Genomic DNA, 21,852 nt, shown 5'->3' on the forward strand with positions numbered 1-21,852 from the left:
GAAGTGTCTCAGTCAGTGATGGCTGTCTGTGTGTGGCCATGTTAGTGACCTGACCTTGGGCTGTGGCACTGGGGACATCTAAGTGTTTAATGCATTGAAACTCAGATTGAGTTGAGAGGGGTCATGGCACAGTGGAGGCACAGGAGGATGAGGGTGTGTCTCTCCTCCAAGTCAACAGGGCGCCATGTCTGTGCAGGCTTGGTTCATATCACCCATGACTGATGAGAATATAACTGAGTAGTGATGGCTTAAAAGGTGTCACCCATAAAGGTCGAGTGGACCGAGAGCAAAAGACCAGCATGAATTTACAATGCTGCTGTCTAGTGTCTACCATCATCTGATTTCTGGACATGTCTCCTATTTGTGCTTTGTCTAAGATGTCCGTGTCAATAACCTTGACAGAGGATGCTTATTGTTACACTACAGGAAGTGATGAGTTTATATAACATAAGTTTATCTTACAGTTGAATGAAAGGAGCAGAAAAGAATGAGAGAGTGACTCAGGCAGTGATAAGCACAGAGGAAGGATGTTGTGTAAACTGTGGCGATGCTGACGAAATCAGATCATGTGTAACTCACTCACTTCAACTCAACTGTCATACCCCCCCCCCCCCCCCCCCCTCACTTTGGCACCACAGACCACACGGTTCTGTGATAGATAATTTATTGTGGATTATCATACTGCTTGTTGCTCAACCTTGCTTCTCAACATGCAGCATCATGCTGTTTTCAAAATGCGTCAAATGCTGGAATGGATCGAGTTTTGCATATGTGTGCCTGCAGGGGCAGGGTTTCTGTTCTTTCTTTCTTTCTTTCTTTCTTTCTTTCTTTCTTTCTTTCTTTCTTTCTTTCTGTCTTTCTTTCTTTCTCTCTTTCTTTTTTTCTTTCTTTCTCTCTTTCTCTCTTTCTTTCTCTCTCTCTCTCTCTCTCTCTCTCTCTTTATATATATATATATATATACTGTATATATACTGTATATTGTATATCTCTCTCTCTCTCTCCCTCTCTCTCATACTCACATACTTTCTTCTTTCCTTTTTTGGTAACTGACGGTAGACTCTTTTTTAAATCAAAAACACTGAACCATCTTCAGTAGGTGTGTCAGAGGCAAACTTCTTTTTTTCTTTCTTGTCCTTTCATAGCAGAATCCGTTTTGAACTCTTCTTGGGTTGATATTTCACACTGACAGATGTGATTGTCGTGACCCATCATGCAGAGGGAGGGTTCTGCTCTGCTGCTGCAGTGCTCCTCGGTTTGTCCTTGACGACACCTGATAGAAACGCCATCCACTGCAGCAGAGGCTGCTCCGCGAACACAACCCCAGCTCTGCCCACAGAGCCTGAGCGTCAGAGAGGTGAAGCCGCCTGTTGGCCGAGCTCCAGCACTGTCACTGCGCTCTGGTTTAATGTTACTGATCCAGCAGCAAAAGCAGGGAAATCTGCATCCCTCAGTGCACTCCATCAGGCATGCTGAGGATGAACATGAGCAGAGTAACCGGAGCCCTGCGCCGCAGACACACACCACTGCATGGAGAGAGGAAGTTCCACCATCAGTCGAAGCATTAAAAGTTAATTATCAATGAAGACATGAATGGAGAGCAGCTCCTCGCTGTCTCACAGCCCCATCGACGTCTCTGCATCATCTCTGCTCAGCTGCATCATTTCTGGTCAGACCTCATTCACTGTGTTCTCAGGGACAGTAATATAAGTGAGCTGTAAAGTGCTGTGTAATGTTGAGATGCTGCTGCTACAGACATGTTGGCAGTGCTGTACTCACTACCTACCTACCTACCTACCTACAGTACCTACCTATACACCTTCCTACCTTACATTAATAGCCACGTTTCCACTGCAGGAGTTCCTGGTAAAGGGAGGGGGTAGGAACCTCTACAGGAACCGTCCTCTCACTCGGCCCTCTCGGTGGCCGTGTCTCCACTGCAGACAGGACCCACCGGGCTCCTATGGCGACATGCAACAGTTTCGATCACCGCGAGGTCGTTGTGCAGCATTTTTTTTTTACACCCCTTGTCGTTTTTTCTGTCAGTATAGACGCTTTCTTAAAAAAAAAATGCCGTCTCGATCGTCATGTAATCCCGCGATCGCCTATTTACCACTCTTTTTTTTTTTTAGTTCTCTCTTTTTTCCGGCCGTTTTTCCGTTTTTAGTAACATTGGGCTATAAAAATGCATCTTATTTTGGGGCTTTCTCTTAGCGTCACATGATCCTGCTTTGAGTAAATCTCAAGCCCCACCGGGACATTTTCAGGGCCGATCCGAGTACCTACCCCCAGGCAGGGACTCCATTCGGCCCTGTAAAAGTTCCTGTGGGGAGGTTCCTGCAGTGGAGACATGCACCAACGGGGCTGGCCCCGGAAAATTACCCCCAAGTTCCTGCAGTGGAAACACGCCTAAAGTAACTAAATAGCAAATGCAATTTCAAACATTCAGTTATCATAGTGTAACATAAGTAAGTAACATAATATATTAAACTAAACCTTAACTGAATACATTTTGTTAAAAAGGCTGCCATGATGCACTTTCTACATGAGTAAGCTGTTGTGCCAAAAAATAGAAGAAGAAAAAACATGTTCGCTGGTCTGCAAGTATCAAAAATACATCCATCAACTTTGTACGTTTCGACTCGTGTTTTTGATGAATGAACTGCATCACTCACTCACTCACTCACTCACTCACATCATCATCATCATATGAATGGATGGAGAGTGGTGGTGGTGGTAAATGGGCATTTTGATGTTTTCTGTGTGGTGTAATTTTCCATTCAAGTCCACCGAATTAAATCAATCTGTTCTTTTAGATCCATTTTTGACTCTAAAGTGTTTAAGACCGTCTGAGGTTTATGACCGAGTGTTGACTGATGGGAAGTTCAAGTTTCATCTACTGTAACATGCAGACCGAGCCAGGCTCAGTGTAACCTACATTATGTGTCCGTACCTTCTCCTTGCTGCACTAATTATGAGTGTCCTCTGCAGCTGCCACCAGCACCACCACGACAGCCAAGACCTCCAGTCACGTGACGCGCTGCAGCGACAGCCAGAAGAACTACTGTGTTAATGGAGGGGAGTGCTTCACCCTTGAAATCATGCCAGGCAGCACAAAGTTTCTTTGCAGGTAGGACATGGACTGAAGGTTTGACCTTGATTCTGCCTTAACATGGTATAATGTCACTGCTCATGTTAGCTTATGAAATGACTGTTGAACTGTAACATAGCAGCTGTGTAGCTGAATGAAACTGTCCTCAGTAACTTCACCCTCTCACCTTCACCTGAAACTACAGAGATCACAGCAAACACACGACAACTTGTGTTAATGTTGCTTAAAGCTGTTCCATTGTGTTTGGGGCTCAGACCAGTAAAAAAAAAAAGGGTCAGCCTGATGAAAAATGAAAACAGCCCCTGGAATAATTCATATAAAGCAGAAAGAACCACTTTCCAGCTGTGAAACACGATGAATCTTTTATCAGTCAGCCTCCGACTGACCAGGTTGCTAGAATCCAAAATGATGTGTGACACACAAACATGCTCCATGCTGGTGAGTAAAATCCTCACAGCTGATCAGCTGTTATCAAGTAACTGGCTCTAATGCATTAATCACATCCAACAAGTGCTCCTGTTGAAATATGTAGTGAGTTAGGGACCTGTACGTAGCACATTAAAGGGATAGTTCAACATTTTGGCAAATTTGCCTATTGTCATAATCCCTATAGTCATAGCAGTAGGTTCATTCGTATCGGTGCATGTTGTTTTGAGATCTGCAGGGCAGAGATGTGAGCTGCTCAGCTAACACAGCAGAGGTGAATGGTACAGGTCCCCTGTCCCTCATCAAACTCATCAAATACACAATCCAACAACTCCAAAACACTCTCAAGGACAAGTTGTGATCTGCACATTCACCACGCTATGAAATAATGATGTAACATTACAACAGATTAAGCAAATATTTGGAACTACTTTCTAGAGTAAATGGGAGAAACTCCATATGCATTTACCTAGAAAACAACTCTGACTCATAATGTTACATGATTATTCCATAGTGTGGTGAATGTGCAGATCACAACTTGTCCACAAGAGCGTTTTGGAGTTGTTGGATTGTGTATTTGATGAGTTTGATGAAGGACAGGGGACCTGTACCATTCACCTCCATTGTGCTCGCTGAACAGCTCACATCTCTGCCCTGTGGATCTCAAAACAACATGCACCAATAATTAAAGGTAATGAACCTACTCCTATGACTCTAGGGATTATGGTAATGGTCGTAAAATGTTGAACTATACCTTTAAAATAAAGTCTGTAGTTTCGAGGCTGATGAATGTTTACTCAGGCAGGTGCAGGTAAAAGAAATGGGCATGAGGCCGCCAGTGTGTGACACAACAGTTTTTAGGAGAGCGGTGGAGAGCAGGAAGTTAATCCTCTTGAGACTTGACCCACTGACACATAAACTCTGAGAAAGCAGAACACACAAGGAAGATTGTGTTTGGATTCCTCTGTAATACAAGAGATCTGCAGATCTGTCTGGAGTCTGCGACGTATAAAGATAATGTTTACGCCGAGCAGAGACAGTGAAGCACCTGATCTCTGTCTGGAATCCAAACAAACCGTCTCTGAATTTAGACAGAGCCGTTGATGGAGAGGGTTTAAGCTAAGGGTAGCTTAGCGTCAGCGGTAACGTCAGAGCTGTTTTTTTTTTTTTAAGGACAGCCGTTTGAAGGTGATCTGAGCTCTGAACACCACAGGCTGCTGTCACCCGATCCACAGCAGGAAACATTAAATGAGCAAAAACTGTGATTTCATCAAACACAACGTCAGGGCAGAACAAAGTGTTCACAGCTATGTTCAGTTCGCTGACAAGGCTTCAGTTCTCTCTCATAAGAGGGAAGAAAGACGTGTCACCATCTGCTCCTGCACTCGTGAGGTTGAGGTCGTAGAAGATGGATCTACCCTTCACTGTCAAGGCCACAGAAAGTAGCCTTTACTGGAAGCATAAGATCCAGATAATAGGTTGTGGCCCCAACACTTACAGAATCTTTGTCAGAAACCATGAGGGCCACCACACATAGAAACCTCAGAGAAGGTCTCCACTCCCGTTATAGGACTGCACTCTTTATAAATGGAGATTTCCATCAGTCTCTTTGACCCTTTACCACAGAAAACGTCCCAACCCTGTCCCAGTGAACTGGACTGTCACTGACATGTTTTTTTCATATAAATTCCAAAACTTGAATCCAGCACACAGCGAATGATAGTAAATTCAATTTGAATGTCTTATCGTTTAAATCTGGGTACCTGCAGTATAGCACAAGCCAGTAACTGTAGCAATTATAGTTATACTGGACAATTCCACATCCCATTATTAGCCTAAACTCATGTGTCACCATTCAGTGCCTCAGCAGTGTAAAGCTGCTCCAGATTTATGGAGATACATTTGTGTCTTTATGACACACACACAAAAAAAGTTGATTTAAACAAAAAAGATATTTTCAATAAAATAAGAACCCACTTCAATCAATCAAAAAAGAAAAAAAACCTTTTCAATCAGAGAAAAAAAGGGTTCAAATGCAATTTTTTGGGGTCTCAAATATTTTTTTGCATTCAAACCCTTTTTTTTATTGAAAAGTTTTTTTTTTGTTGAAGTGAAGTTTGTTTTGATTGAAAATATCTTTTTTGTTTAAATCAACTTTTCTTTTGATGTATTGACACAAATGTATCTCCATACAGATACCAGATCACAATACCGTCAGTCTGATGTTTCTAACACACTGCAGTCTGAGCCCTGTCACACACTTACAATTAACATTTTACTAAATGTTAACACAGTAGCCTATTTCACAAACCACAACCAAGCCCTTGTTGTTAACAAACACAGATGCTATACAGTAGAAACAGTTACGTCCCCGCCTTCATTGCCATGGTTACCATAATGATGATCAATGCTTGGCCAGGGTTTAGAAAAAGCTGGTGATTTGGTTTAAACACGTACTTCCTCAAGATTAGCTGATCCATGTTGTCATGGTAACGACGACACAATGTGATTAGCTTTAGGCCTATTGAATGGTCGGGGACAAGTGAAACAGCATCAGCTGCTCTGTGTCACATTCCTGTGTTTTGTTGACCTGTCTGTCCACCACAACCTCTTCCTCCGCACTTTTCCCTTTGCTCCCGTCATAATTAATACAACCACTAGATGTCGCCTAGCAACGAAACTACAGTATGGGCGACCAGTGGGATTTCTTTTTTACAGGAGGACAGTCTCATCAGCTCAGCTGTGTGGTGACAGGGCCGTGTCCTGGATCCTCCATGTGTTGTGTTGTGTTGTCTCTATGTGTTTGTCCACGTGTGTTCATGTGTTGTGTGTAACATGTCAGTGCTGTTTATCTCTCCTTCCTCTCTACCCACCCAACCAGGTGCTTGGCGGGATACACTGGGCACCGATGTGAACGAGCTGTGCTAAAGAAAGTGTCAGACCCAAAACGTATGTGAACACAACTGTATCAGTCCCACATGTCATTGCTGGTGTTTCACCCTCTCATGTTTTCTCCCGGAGGCGGAGGAGAAGTCCATGTTTCCTTTAGCGACAGACATAAAAAATCGATTCCTGCCCCCCTTCCTGAATGAGCACAGGAGGCGTAGTGCACTGAAATTTGCATGTATACGTCACATCTCATCACACCCCATCATTCTGTTTCCGAGCGGCGCGACACCCCCTCCACCTCAGGTGAAGGTGTGTCCGGTCTGGAGGTAAGACAGACGTCCTCCTGCTGCTCCCATCCAGCCTCACCGCCGCCATCCCCCCCCCCCAGAAAACACCCAGGCCTATTGGGTGTTCTCTGCATCCAGACTTTGCTCCACTGGTCCAGCGCCGGGCCACAGCGATGATCTCGATGTTTCCCACATGTCTACATGCAGGAGACCCAGGGATCACTGGTGGTTAGGGCTGCTGCCACTTTCTTTTCTAAACACCTCTGCAGCTTGGATCTTGGCCTGTGTTGCCTTTCGGGGTGGGATGCTGCTGACAAGCCCTGATGCAACAACGTTATATCACATACACATACATGCAAATTTCAGTCTGCTGCTAAGACACTGTTCAAGCCCCAGAGCCTGATGGAGGCTCGTGTCTTTACCCATCATCTCCCTCACTTTGGAGATGATGATTGACCTGTGTGTGGAGGTCTGAGGTGACTAAGTGGACCCAGCCTCACAGACAGGAGCTGGACCCGTTGCTCCAGCCGGCCCTTCCTGCCAACACCAGTGGTGACTGTCGTGGGTTCTGCTCAGCTCCTTGAATTAACTCCTTCTCTCTTCTTCTCTGTCTTTTTTTATTTCCCTAACCAGGTGTCCAAATGAATTTACTGGTGATCGCTGCCAAAACTATGTAATGGCCAGCTTTTACAGTATGTCAACTTCCTCTTCAGCCTGTTGGTTCTGAGCATGCTCGATTAACACTTCCTGTGCTGTGCTCCTCTTTTAGTTCTTCCTCCTGTAGACCTGTGGTTTTTGTGCAGCCCAGATCCTTCCTGCATGTTGAACTCTGTGATCATTTTTATTTTGGATGTTGAAGCTGCATGTGCTGCTGTAGAAGTTAGACAACTTTTATTTTACATTTGAACACTTACTTCTTTTTTTTTCAACTGGAAGATCTGCAAATTGTCAGTGCTCCGGTCCTTACTGTGTGTGCTCAGAGTTACTGTATGCTTCAGTCTGTATATACCTGCCCATCAACATGGCTCAAACTGTCAAAGGAACTGATCTAGATCAGATTTAGACCACCACAAAAAAAGACAGACGATGCCTTCTCAATGCAGTTCTTCTTTTTAATGATATTTGGAGGCAGATGCAGTAATTCTTCCTGTTGCTAACTAGTGATCCATTCAGACTGTCCAGTTACGTATATATCATATATACACATGACATTCATCAGACAAGGACAAACACTGATGTTGATACATAGAGTTTCAAACTACACAGTCAATGATCAATCGAAATTATCAATAATTTGTAGAGCTGCAGTTTACGCCTCAACTCAGCTGCTTAGAGCTGCATGTGTAGACATGCCAGTGTACACAAACACACACACACATACACGGTTGGTAATAGTCAACATCTCCTCACCCTGACACAATACTAAACAGTTAAGATGTGTGTTAGCTGAAGAACCTGTTCCAGTCCGATGTTTGAGCTCTGACAGGTTAAACTGGACTCAGTCACACAACCTGGTGCAGGTGTTAGTTTAAACATCAAACACACAAAGAACCACTTTTGTTCACTGTTGGTGGTGAAACAGCTGTTAAAGATCCAGCTGCTGCGACCTTCATGTGACACTGATGTTCCTCATCTGTCCTTTAAGAGCCACAGGTTTGATGCTGCTACTGTCAGTGGTCAACCAGCTCCCCCTTATTTAATAGGGTTAGGGTAAGAATAAGAATAGATACAAGTAGTGTAAAATCCATAACAGGCAGCTATAGCTTCAGGTTTGTGAGTGCAGACTAATGTATCAGAGTATTTAGAAGTGAGGGACTTGGAGCCCGGCGGATCTCATTATAGATATTCAGACCCTGAGTTCCTGCAGCCAGTTTTGTGAACGTGAATTTTTTCTTCCGTAACTGTAACAAGGAACTGAAGAACGAGTCAGTTTGAAGTCTTAAAATAGAGAGACTCCTCCACTGTCCCAGTGAGGAGACGACTGCACCAGAGGACGCTGTAGCTAATCCTTGTAGCGCAGCATCAGCATCTGAAGCTGCAGAGGTCAGGCCCCGACTACCGTCTGAGATTTACCTGAGGAGGTGACAGCACTAAACTTTTACTGCACCTCCGGTTATGATGTGTTCCAGCGGAGCGGGACGTACGTACTGTAGCAGGCCTCCTCCGTGGAGCAGAGGCTGCCAAGAAGGCACTCCAGGTCAGAGTCTGAGCTGAGTCAGGGGGCAGCACAGTCAGCTCCGTCAGCTGAGTCAGCACCACAAAGTGAGGAGCCACCATTTTGTGTGGTCGGCTGGAACCTCTCCAACAAGACTATCAGCTGAATTATAGAGGGAGAACAGGGCAGAGGCTTTTTTTTGCTGTGGTGTGTCTGACAATCAGGATGCAGGTCTGCCCATCACGTGAAACTGGCTCCTCACGATGAGGCTCCCCCTGGACCTGGTTTTAGACTGAAGACACAGGAGTTTCTGGAGTCAGTCAAAAGACCTTAAAAGTGAACTTTAAAGGGATAGTTCAACATTTTGGCAAATTGGCCCATTGCCATAATCCCTGTTTTAGGAGTAGGTTAGTTATCTTTAATTGTCGGTGCAAGCTATTTTTAGAATGACGGAGCAGAGCCGTGAGCTGCTCAGAGCTACGCTACGGAGGCTCATGGAATTTCTTGGTTTCCCTCATCAAACTCATCAAATACACAATCCAACAACTCCAAAAAGCTCTGGTGGACAAGTTGTGACCTGCACACTCACCACGCTATGAGATAATAATGGAATGTTACGAGACAGAGTTGTTTTCGAGTTGTTTTTGCCTCGAAAACAACTCCGTCTCGATTGTGTATTTGATGAGTTTTTTTCTTTAAGAGATGGAGTGGCACATGTCACTGGGACAAGATGCAGCACAGATAGATCTTAGCTACCTTATATACTGTTCCTTAATGGAAATCACACCACACTGACAGGACAGTGTCTGTGTGTCTGTCCAAACATGGTGGCAGCAGACGTCTGTGTCGATGCCAGTGATCTTCAGATGTGGAGGCCTGTAGAGTAGAAAGAAAGAAAGAAAGAAAGAAAGAAAGAAAGAAAGAAAGAAAGAAAGAAAGAAAGAAAGAAAGAAAGCCTTAATACTTCAAATCAAACATTCACACAGTGTCACACAGTTATGAATGAGCCACAGTGTCTCATAATCAGTTTTCAGGAAGAAGGACTGCACTGTTAAACCTGTAATCCTCCAAACTAATTAGGACAGACTGAGTGTCACTGGCCTCTAAACACCCATTACTGCTCTCATTAAAGTTTTATATATAAGGCTGGTCTGGGTTCAGGTTCTTAGTTTAGGTTCATCATCCACAGAGATATGAACAACCATCCCCCTCCCCACAGTTCCTCTAACAACATCACTCCACCCCACCGTCATTTCCACAGCCACCGGGTTGTCTTCACATCTGCAGGAAAGTGTGACCCGTGAACACACTGATGTGAGTGTGACGGAGATCAGATGCAGCGCAGGGAAACAGCAGTGAGGCTGAAGTGTGTGTGTGTGTGTGTGTGTGTGTGTGTGTGTGTGTGTGTGTGTGTGTTTGCAATGGTGCCTGATGATCACAGCATGTTTGCTCAGCTCAGTCCAAACACGATCACTCTGGTGTCGGTGCATGTATCAAACCACATCACTGCCATCGACTGGTTTCATCACGGTTCAGGTGATTCATCGCAGTACAGGACAGTACAGGATTTGTCAGTATTTTAAAGGTACAGGAAACAGAATGTGAATCTGTAATTCTTCATTTCTTTTTGGGTTGTCCATCCGTCTGTCAGTCTGATTCTCATGGAAACCATTTCTCTGTGACTCAGGAAAGATCTTGGTTTGTAAAGATCAAAGGTCAAGGTCACAGTGATCTTGACTCGGACTAGCTCAAGATATATGGCATGTGAACACTGGTGTAGTGGTTAGCACTGTCACCTCTCACTGTTCCAGGTTTGATTCCCTGGTCTGGTGTTTGCATGTCCTCCCTGTGCCTGTGTTGGTTCTCTCTGGGTTCTCCAGCTTCCTCCCACAGTCCACATGACACAGACATGTACAGAAGGTTGATTGCCTGTAGGTGTGAATGTGAATGTGTGAGGTTGTTCTTCTCTATTGGTCCTTATACCAGTGTCAGTATCAGCTGGGATTGGCTCCAGTTCCCCATGACCCTGCACAGATGAGCAGTATAGGGATGGTTCATATCTTATGTTGCTCTGAATAAAGATGAAGCAGACAACCATGAGGCAGTAATTCTAGTTTACTTTCTGTATGTTGTTGGTTTTAAACAGTAAGTAGATACAGTGATGTTTCGCATCTCCATCTGTAGCTTTGTTGTACATTTGAGTAACAATGACCTGACATTGACCTCTCTCTGCCTCAGAGTGGGTCAGTCGGTCATTGGATCAACAGTGTAGTTTTATAGATCAGTCCAATATCAACACAACTACAGAGCTACGGTGACAGCGCTGGTTGTGTTGTTTATGTGAAGTTCCTGATGGATAAAACTAACAGTTAGTTGTTGTGATATTCTGTAATTATCTTAACAATTTGTACGGTGTGTATATAAAGTATGTATGTGTAGGTATGTGTATGTGTATTGCCTTAGTAACCTACATCACATGGCATGATTATTTTTGCATCCCATAGAAACACAACCTGGTTTGTAAACGTGTGATATTAGATGTTTCCTGTACCTTTAGGATCAGTTTCAGATGACTCTGAATGTTTATTCAGGTACTATATATATATTTATGTATTTACACTCAGTGAGCTCTTTATTAGGAACACCTGTACACCTGCTTATTAATGCAGTTATCCAATCATCCACCATGATGGATCCAACTAGCCTCGTAAACCAGCCTCTCGTGGAAATGCATTTCATTTCATTTCTCGGGAGAGTCTGGCCTCATCCCCCCTCTAAGCGTTTGGGGTGGGCGGGAGCTGGGCGGGAGTAGTAGCAAAGACGGTTTAATATCTTTGGTATTAGCGTTGACAGACAACCCCATTCAGCCAATAAGCAAGTTGGTGTAGTGACGGGGCTTTGCACCAGTCGGTCCCTGATTGGCCAACGTGCTGTGTCAATCACAGCGGCGACGCTGATTGGCTCGGCCTTCTGAGGGTTTCAGGCCAAACGCTTAGAATGGGGATGAGGCCAGACACTCCCTCAGAAATGAAATGAATTGCATTTCCGGGAGCGGCTGGTTTACGAGGCTAGGATCCAACAGCAAGTGAGGAAAAATATCTCAAGGCAAGTTACTAGTGAACAGGAGCAGCTCTGTTGATTAAAGAGGTCAGAGCAGACAGACTGGTCGGAGCTACAGTCACTCAGATAACCACTGTGGTGAGAAGCTTCAGAGGGATCAACACTCTGAACCAATGTACAACAGCAGAGACCACTTCCTGTCACCAAGAGCAGAACCCAGACACTAACAGTGGACAGATGAAGACCTGATATGATGGATCTGGATTTGTCCAGATCCATCCATAAATCCAGGAGAACAGGAGATCAGCAGCTTGGATGTTCAGCTGATAGATCTGCAGAACTGATGTGATGCAGCCATGTCAACATGGAGCGTTGGAAAGTTTCAACATCTGGTGGATCCATGAGTAGCTACCTAGTGTTGGTGTGGTGTTCCTAGTAAAGTGCTCACTGACTGTACAGGACCTTAAGTATTTAGGCTTGTGTATATTGACGGTGTTAAGTTTACCTAAGCCATGTGATCAATATAAATACTAGCTCATCTGTAAAATCCAATTTTCTTTTTTTTTTTCACCTTCTGCACTGACAGAACATCTGGGGATTGAATTTATGGGTATGGACTGTTCCTTCCTCTTAGTTTGCAGATGTAAGACTGTAAGCTACAACCCTCTACTAAACCTACGTCCAGATGAAGGGATCATACAGCCCAGACCATTATACATATTATTTAGCTATATGTATATATATTCAATTTATATATACATATTTAAATATGAAATGACACATGTGGCATTTTGTGTCAAAACAGCAACTTCTACCAACACACACATACACTGTCCATCTGTATTACATTATATGCATTCACGTTATGGGTGTGTTTGTGTGTGTAGATGCTGTTGTGTTAACATCAAATGCCACATGTACCATTCAGATCCAGGTAACCAGTCCAAGCTGAGTTTACCTGAGTCCTCCCTGAAAGCCACAGAGGCTGTACGGACATGGTGCTGTATGTTCACCTCCCTTCAGCTCTCCCTCCCTGCACCCTCTGTTGCACCCAGTGTTCAGCATGAAACAGTAGAGCGGCATCATGTCCTCCATCCACCTCTCGCCTCCTGCCCCCCTGTCTACTCTCCACCTCCTCCAGACGATCTGTATATGTTTGCAGCTGTTCCTCATATCCCCTCCTCCTCGTAGCAGCTCTGCCTCCTCTCATCGCGCTGAGGGCAGGGCCACCTTTTAATCTGCATAAATGTACTAACATGTGTGTTCCCAACCTGCGCTGAGCCATGCAGAAGCAGCATAATTAAAATATATACTGTAGATACATGATACAGTCAGGGCAGGGTCCTTTCATAAAGTGTCTGACATCAGGTAGACTGTGGTGTTAACAGTAAGAGACAACACTGGATGTTTCATTTCCAGAAAACCATGTGGTTGGCACCAGGGAAAAAACTTAATAATTCATAGTGATTGGCTGAACATAAAAGTTGGAGATAGATATATATATAGTATATAATTGAAGAGCAGGACATTGCAGAGAGAATGAAGATAGAAACGAAACTGAATGAATAACAGAGCAAAAACAAACATGACTCACAGGCAGATGATTCAGGAGGAAGGCATTACCAGAGAAAGAGAGGTGAAGGGAAATAAAGTGTTTAGAGGGCAGGTATATCTACAGTATATGCTCTCTGAGTCGACTGACCACTTCAGTTACCTCAGCGATGTCCCCCAAAGAGACGCAGCATTGTCAGACCTGACACCTCCTTGACTGGAGCACCATCCCTGAACAGAAACACAGTAGTGAGGTACATTTTAGAGTAGAGCCCAGTCTTTCTGACAGCTGACTGGAGCCCTGGATATTTCCAGTATTAAAATGTCAGAGTTAAAATACCTTATATTTTATGTAAATATCAGCTGATGATCTTTTCAGAAAGAAACAACTTAACAAATGCACTAATCCTAATGTAAATGCAATAATCTATACATGTTATATCGTAAAACCCTTTGTAATGTACTGCTTCGGTTCTCTGTCAGTGCATGTAATCGGATCATTATATTGAAGGGACACTCCACATGTCTGTGTCTACGAAAAGGAAGACACAACTGCAAAGAGTGCATTATGGGAATTGTAGGATCCATGTGTTTCTGAAGCTTGACCCATATTTGGGCCTGTCAGTCAGTCGGGATGTCTCAGTGTCTGCAGCTTTCATTGCTCTCAAATGTCCCCGAACTTCATGGAGGTGCAGCGTTAAATCACTGGAGTAGCACTTTAACACTCCCGCTATTGCTTTGGTCAGAGTGAGGGGTAAACAATCAGCCTAAGTAACCACAGATCAGAGGGGGGGTCACAGGGTGTCCTTGCTCTGAGGGTTAGACGTCTTGTCATATCAACAGCAGCAAACCTCCGATACGAAGGTGCATTAACTGTAATGACCTCCTTACACAGCCCTTTCTCATTGTTTATGGTTTGAATGGTCTTTATATGTGTGTGTCTGTGTGTGTCTGTGTGTGTTGTAGACCACTTTCTTCTAAGAGTGGACTGTCCTCTTTTTCAGAAGCTGAGGAGCTGTATCAGAAACGTATTTTAACAATATCAGGAATCTGCATTGCACTCCTAGTCGTTGGAATCATGTGTGTGGTTGCCTACTGCAAAACAAAGTAATTCAAGTCACATTTTTATGTTTGATTCATAACTCAAAGTGCACTCCCTGTTTTTATTATAGTGTCCAGTAGTGCCCTCAAATGCCCAACCCCCCTCACACACACACAAACGCACCAAAGAGCAAATGAGGGCAAAGATGCATCAATAAAATATGTAAAAGAAAAAGCAGATTTTAAAGTGACAGTTAGAGACTGACAGACAGAAAGCAGTGTAGTGAAGCCAGCACCACAGTCACATAACTGTGGAGCCTTGGTGGTGTAGCCTTTGTGACATCACTGATTTTCTGAAGAGGAGTTTAGAAGCTCAGCTGTTGCCGTCTTGCCCCTAACTCCCTGCTAAACCAAAAAATGATCAGAGAGGTGGGGCGTGTTTAGAGCACGTATTTCAGTGCATGCCAACTTATGGTGAACACACACTCCAGCTTTCATTTATTTAAAGCTCACATCTTAATAAATGTAATAAGGTATAAACAGTACAAAGGAGGAAATGAGCTGTTGTTTGCACCAGGTTGTAAACGCATATGTTTTTGCTATAATTTCTTCTATAACATTTTAACATGGGACTCACTGTTGGGGCCAGACTTAAAGGGATAGTTCAACATTTTGGCAAATTGGCATAATCCCTATAGTCTTAGGGGTAGGTTCATTACCTTTAATTGTCGGTACAAGCTGTTTTTAGAATGGCCATGCAGAGATGCGAGCTGCTCAGCTAACGCTATGGAAGCTCATGGTATTTCTGGGCTTTCCCTCAAAACTCATCAAATACACAATCCAACAACTCCAAAACGCTCTCGTGGACAAGTTGTGACCTGCACATTCTACACGCTATGAGATAATGATGGAACATTACGAGACAGAGTTGTTTTCGAGGTAAATGCGTAGCCGGTGTTGTGCCAAAAAGAGACTCCTTGCCGAAAACATCTGCCCCCAACGGGAACACATATCGACGGCTTTGCATTTACCCATGCATTTACCTTGAAAACAACCGCAGCATTAGCTGAGCAGCTCACATCTCTGCCCGGCCAATCTAAAAACAGCTTGCACCGACAATTAAAGGTAACGAACCTACCCCTAAGACCATAGGGATTATGGCAATGGGAGAATTTGCCAAAATGTTGAAATATCCCTTTAACAGGTCAATAGAGGAACTGCAGATCTTGGCACTCCAGTGTTAGATTCATTATTCAGCCTCAGAGGTTGATGCTTGATCCTAATTCGTTATTGCTCAGCAGCAGAGCCTTAATATTAAAATAAACAAAATAAACAAAATAAACAAAATATGATGCTGTTATTGTCAGGGTGAGAGGAACTGAACCAATGTGTTTGTTGACCAGTTTTACTGGTATGAAAAGTGACCCAGCTGCGAGTTGGCATCCAGGTGATGCCCGATGTCACATTTCAGATGTTGGACTGTTGTAATGTAGCTGCAGAAAGCTGTGACACATCCACTGTTCACCACGGTAACGAACAGCATCATCTGCATAATAACAAGCAGAGATACTAACCAAACTAAATGAGCTGACTGAAGTCTGGGGAGTTGGTGGTGCTACTGGACACAATAACAACATCATGAAGTGTATTTTCTTCTACCTCAGTAACATATTAACTATTAATTATTAATACACTCAGTCTTTATAACATTAGATGACATTTGGGGTAAATGTTTCTCTTTTGGTACATTTGGGACTCTCCCCTCAGATATGATGCCCAGTTGTGATTTTGGCTGCTTCACAGTTTAATTTGTTTCTTCGCAAACAGGAAGCAGCGGAAGAAGCTCCATGACCGTCTGAGGCAGAGCCTGAGGAAGAAGAGGAACCACAGTACCAAAACTGGTACCGGCTCCAACCAGGCTAGCTCAGCCAGAGGACGTCAGCTTTCTAACTTGCCTCTTCAAGATTTGCAGCTCACCAATGTACGCTGTTAGTCGTTAGCATCAAATCAAAAACCTGCACCCTGCTGAGGCTCTGCATTCACATCGGCTCTCCATCTGCTCCTCTTCCATAGCAATGTAACGGGCTGACCCTGCAGCATGCAGCTGAGAAGGAGACAGAGACCACCTTCTCCACAAGCAAATATGCCTTATCTGCGCATGAAGCCACAACACTCACACACATCTCCAGCCAAAGGTAAGAAAGGAAGTTGGTTTGTAGCTGTCCAGGTTTAGCATCAGCTGTATAAAAATATTTCCACTTGTGAAGGTGCAGTTTGTGCGACTTTCTGCTGCTACTGTTCAGTACAGTTCAGTCTGGTGGTGAGAAAAGCTCAGTATAGGCCTCCATGACTGGTGACCTCATCTCTGACTCACGCCTTTTCCTTTCAACATTTTGGCAAATTGGCCCATTGCCATAATCCCTATAGTTTTAGGAGTAGGTTTGTTACCTTTAATTGTCGGTGCAAGCTATTTTTAGAACGGCGGAGCAGAGCCGTAAGCTGCTCAGAGCTACGCTATGTATTGTGTATTTGATGAGTTTGATGAGGGAAACCAAGAAATCCCATTAGCCTCCGTAGCGTAGCTCTGAGCAGCTCGTGGCTCTGCTCCGCCGTTCTAAAAATAGCTTGCACCGACAAATAAAGGTAACGAACCTACTCCTGAAACTATAGGGATTATGGCAATGGGTCAAATTGCCAAAATGTTGAACTATGCCTTTAAGATACATGATCGACTCTGATAGTTAGAGCAGCGGACTGTCAGTGCAGGTGCTACAATGTCAATACAGCCCCAGAACATAGAAATGTGGACCCGTGGCTCCTACTCATTAAGATCTAACTACAGAGCAGTGATATGATTTCTTTGTTGAACTTGGTACTGGAGTAGCTGGATTACATGACTGTTGAATATAGTGTTGTCTCGTGTGCATGTGTCAGCTGGAGCGGAGGTTGTACCATGTTATGGAATTTGTTTTTGGTTTGAGGGAGTATGGAGTATGGTGTGAACTTTTTATCAGCTTGTTTGATATGAGTGTATTTTTAAACCTTGCTTTTTTGTTTGTTTGTTTGCCGGTGAACACCTTAATGCATTGAGTGAATGGGAGTGGCACCACTGGTCAGCTGAGTGTTGGGCTTTTCTGACTGACTATTGCAACTCATAAACTTGCAATAAATGAATAAAGCTCAGCTGTTACTACGTATATGTCCACTATGTCCCACACTATTCTATACTGTCCAAAGGCAGAGGTAATGCCAGGTGTGGGCAGGATACAGACTCAGACTGATACTCAACTTCTGCTCTTTGTTCACTGTTGTTATACAAATAAAAATGAACACTAATAAAACCACCATGACAGCTGTTAGATCAGGAAACATCTGGATTTGTGGCTGAAAGTAGGTTTCAAAACACCAGGATCAATCAGAACATCAGGTAACGTAATTGCAGGCTGTGGATCATTGTATATCATTAGATCTTCTGTTGAAGTCAGTGACTCACTGAGTGGAGCTGAGGCCATTACTCAGTCTGGTCACATGATGATGTCACTGTGAACTTTACTGACATTTAAAAGCGCAGCACAACAAAATCACATTTCTAACTCAATACGAGAGGACATAAATAATTAATAAATGCACTTTAAACGTGCACAATAAATAACAACACTCAAGTGACCACTGACAACAACAGCATATAGCTAAGCATCTGAGTGCTGGAGATAGAAACGTATTGAATTATAGCAGTTTAAACTGTATGTACAGCAGGGCTGTGTGTGTGTGTGCGTGTGTGCGTGTGTGTTCATTTCAAGGTGAGGAGTCTAATGGACTGTGGCTATAAAGCTCTTACAGAGGCTGGTGGTCCTGAACCACATGCTGCTGTTTGAGGAGATGGATGTAGGAGCAGACGGTGGTGCTGGTTCTGTTCCAGTGCTGCCTCTGGTTCTACTCCACAGCCATTTTGTAGATGTGAGGAGGAGTGTGTGCAGTTATTCAACAGTCAACAGTGATGTCCTCTATCTTGCTGACTGTGACACGTTTCTGTTCCTGCTGTTCACTTTCTCTCTGATGTTGTGTCGTCATAAAAACTGGACCATGTTGTCGTTTGTGCTAGTTTTTGGCACCAGCTGCTCAATGGGCTGTTCAGACCATGTAGCAGGATTACAGTGAAGGCTATGCTAAAGTCTACATGACAGCTACGTTATGGTGATGATATGTTGTTATCAGTTGACCGGTTTAGCCGATGTATAAACTCGAATGGATGAAATGTGTCTGGTGTTTTGTGGTCTTGACTGCTGAGAAAGTCATTGCTGTCACTGCAGGGTGGTGGAGTGGCCCTGTGGCCTTTTATGTTCCCTGATAAGGAACTGTCCATGCACACACTGTAATACTACAAAGAGGACTGATAGTCCTCAGTCCATTCAAGAAGGTGGAGCCACATGTTATTTTTTTTGTCTAAAGTCAGAAACAGACTATTTTAAACTCCCAGAATCCTTCACTTCCTTTCTGACCTGGGTGACACCCACCCAGGGACCTGACAACCAGTTAGTACTGGACACTGTGGGACATGAAACCCACAGTGTCACCAAACGGGGACTGCTGACTGCACTTTTTCCAAGCAGCAGCCAGTGCCTGTTTCAGGTCGGACATGGGAACATGTTTGATTAACGTCAACTGTTACAAAAAAATCAGCTGATTTTACATGCAGCAGAGTTAGCATCGGGTGGCTAACTCCGTTGCTGACTTAAAAATCCCCCAACTTTTTAATACTATTAATATGACAGTTTTGGCTGTATTTAAAATGATTATACATCAGAGATATAAACTGTATTTTTAAAATTGACCAATAATGGACATCCTTCCTTGGTGCCCTGAAGGTTTCTTTGAATTTATATTTAATGTTGGTGTAAACCTGGTCCAGTGTGTTCACCACTCTGGTTACAAAGCACCGAAGTCAAACCATCACTGGCTCATGACAGGAGCATGATGTGTTTAAAACCAATGAAATTCCTGTATATGATTTTCCATGTTGATATTATATGTAATAACTGAATTCTGTTCTGTCTGGATAATGGTGAACAGGTTGAAGAGGAATGAGTAGTAGAACGATTCAGATCATACAATAGACTGAAATGATGAACAGTCATCTTGATTAGCCTAATGTACAGGCTATAAATCCAGATGTTCTACCACATTGAAAGCTGTCAAAGGTCTCTGTTTAGACCCATAAATAAATATAAATTCTGCCACTGATTTGCCCGATTTGTAATCTGAGGCGGGCAGATGTCAGTTGGCATGTGCTCATTACTTCTATCAGCTGGACGAGCAGAGATTGAAGACATGAGCCTCGAGGAGATCAAACTGTGGATCTTAGCTCCAACAAAGCAAAGCTGCAATGAGCAGTTATAGGAGACAGACTGATCCTGGGTCTGTGCTGTGCCTCGACTGCAGCAAGTCATTCTGTAGAATCTAATGGGATTACTACAGTGAGTGCACATTTTTGTTAGGTCCACTTTCTTACTTTCTGCCCAGCCCTCATTAGTAACAACCTGCTGCATCAGTCAGTGGGACTGAGGTCAACCCACATGATATTTATGTCATAAAGGTCTAGAGGCCTGTCTGCAACCTTCTCCATGTAAACGCCCCCCTCCCTGTCTCTGCAGCTGGAGTAATGACTGGACCAACAGTGTTGTGTCAGACACTGAGTCTGTCTCGGTGATGTCATTGGCGGAGAAGAGCCACAGTGCCACACAGGGCGGCCGGGGTCGTCTGAACGCTACTGGTGGCACCAGAGACTTAAGTGCTCGTTCAAAGACGTGCCAAGACAAACTCAACTCCGACAGCGACTTGCCTTAACCAAGGTAACTGACTGATCTCAACTCCTCCGCACAAAGAGAGAACCAGCAGGACAACAACACAACTAACACACACAGCAAGTAGAGTCAAAGCAGAATAAACACTAAATCATCTGTAACAGCTGATCTGAAATCAGTGGTCATTTACAGTTTGGTGTACTGTATGCTGTTTTCTGCCCGCCTGAATACTTCTGCTATTACTACTACTAGTGGTAGTAGTACTACCACTTCTACTACTTCTACTACTGCTGCTAATACTGCTATTACTACTACTACAGTAATACTACTACTACTGCTATTACCACTAGTACTGCTACTACTATTACTATTACTACTACTACCATTACTATTACTACTACTACTACTATTATTACTACTACTACAACTACTACTATTACTATTACATTATTATTACTACTACTACAATTACTCTTACTATTACTACCATTACTGTTACTACTACTACTTCTACTATTCTATTACTATTATTACTACTATTACTCTTACTACTACAACTACTACTATTACTATTACATTAATATTACTACTACTACTATTACTCTTACTATTACTACTACTACTACTACTACTACTATTCTATTACTATTACTACTACTACTACAACTACTACAACTGCTATTACTGCTACTACTACTACTACTATTACTATTACTACTATTACTACTATTACAGTACTATTACTATTACTACTACTACTACTACTCCTAATAATAATAATAATATTAACAATACTAATGATTATGATAATGATAATAAACCTGTCCAGGGTGTCAACAGGGATTTGCTCCATCCCCTGTAATCCTGTAAGAATGAGCAGTAAAGCCAATGGATGGATGGATTTATAATGATAATAACCTTTATTGTTCACCTGACTTTGTCTTCACAGGCTGAAGTGTTGTGTTCAGTGAAAATGACTTTCTGTAAAAGTTATTGGATGCTGTCCCCCCGAGGGTAGTATAATGAATCCTTTAAAAGGGTGATGAACAGGCAATTCACCTGTGTCCCTGTATACACACTGCAGTTGTCTCTTCACTTTCACAACCATGTCACTGACTGTGTTTGTAACCCAGGTCAGTCTGGTTTCATTCTTAAACCAGACTTAAAAAAAAAAAAAAAAAAAAAAAATATTAAAATTTATTATAAATGGCCGAGGCTGAAACCATTTGCATCTTTTAAAAGTTGCACAGTTTCTAAAATGCTCTTGCTTTATATCATGGGCCCAATCTCCTGATTAGGTACAACTGCTGCATGAATCCTCCCCATATCCATCATAGACCAGAAGCATCATTCTTACAGTAATGTGACAGTCAACACCAGACTACTACTCTATCACAGACCATCCCACCACTGCGTCTTTCAGATTCCACCACAGTGGGTTAAATCAGATGAAGCAGCAGCTCATCACAGTCCTCATACACAATTATCAGTAAAAGTAATTCATTAGCACATCAGACTGCAGATACTCCTCTA

At 43.2% G+C, this 21,852-nt stretch overlaps 1 protein-coding gene across 1 annotated transcript in view; it reads left to right on the forward strand.

Annotated features, from left to right (window-relative positions):
• The window catches only part of nrg1 (neuregulin 1), a gene marked incomplete at both ends in the record, with an annotated part of 36,576 nt that overhangs the window by 7,421 nt on the left and 7,303 nt on the right, over positions 1–21,852 (forward strand). The window contains 6 exons of the mRNA XM_083982935.1: positions 2,989–3,127; positions 7,345–7,403; positions 12,513–12,536; positions 14,482–14,584; positions 16,346–16,499; positions 16,592–16,713. Coding sequence (XP_083839061.1) covers positions 2,989–3,127; positions 7,345–7,403; positions 12,513–12,536; positions 14,482–14,584; positions 16,346–16,499; positions 16,592–16,713 — 601 coding nt within the window. The remainder of the gene's footprint in view (positions 1–2,988; positions 3,128–7,344; positions 7,404–12,512; positions 12,537–14,481; positions 14,585–16,345; positions 16,500–16,591; positions 16,714–21,852) is intronic.

This window comes from Trachurus trachurus (assembly GCF_905171665.1).
Source record: "Trachurus trachurus genome assembly, chromosome: 12".
NCBI lineage: Eukaryota > Metazoa > Chordata > Actinopteri > Carangiformes > Carangidae > Trachurus > Trachurus trachurus.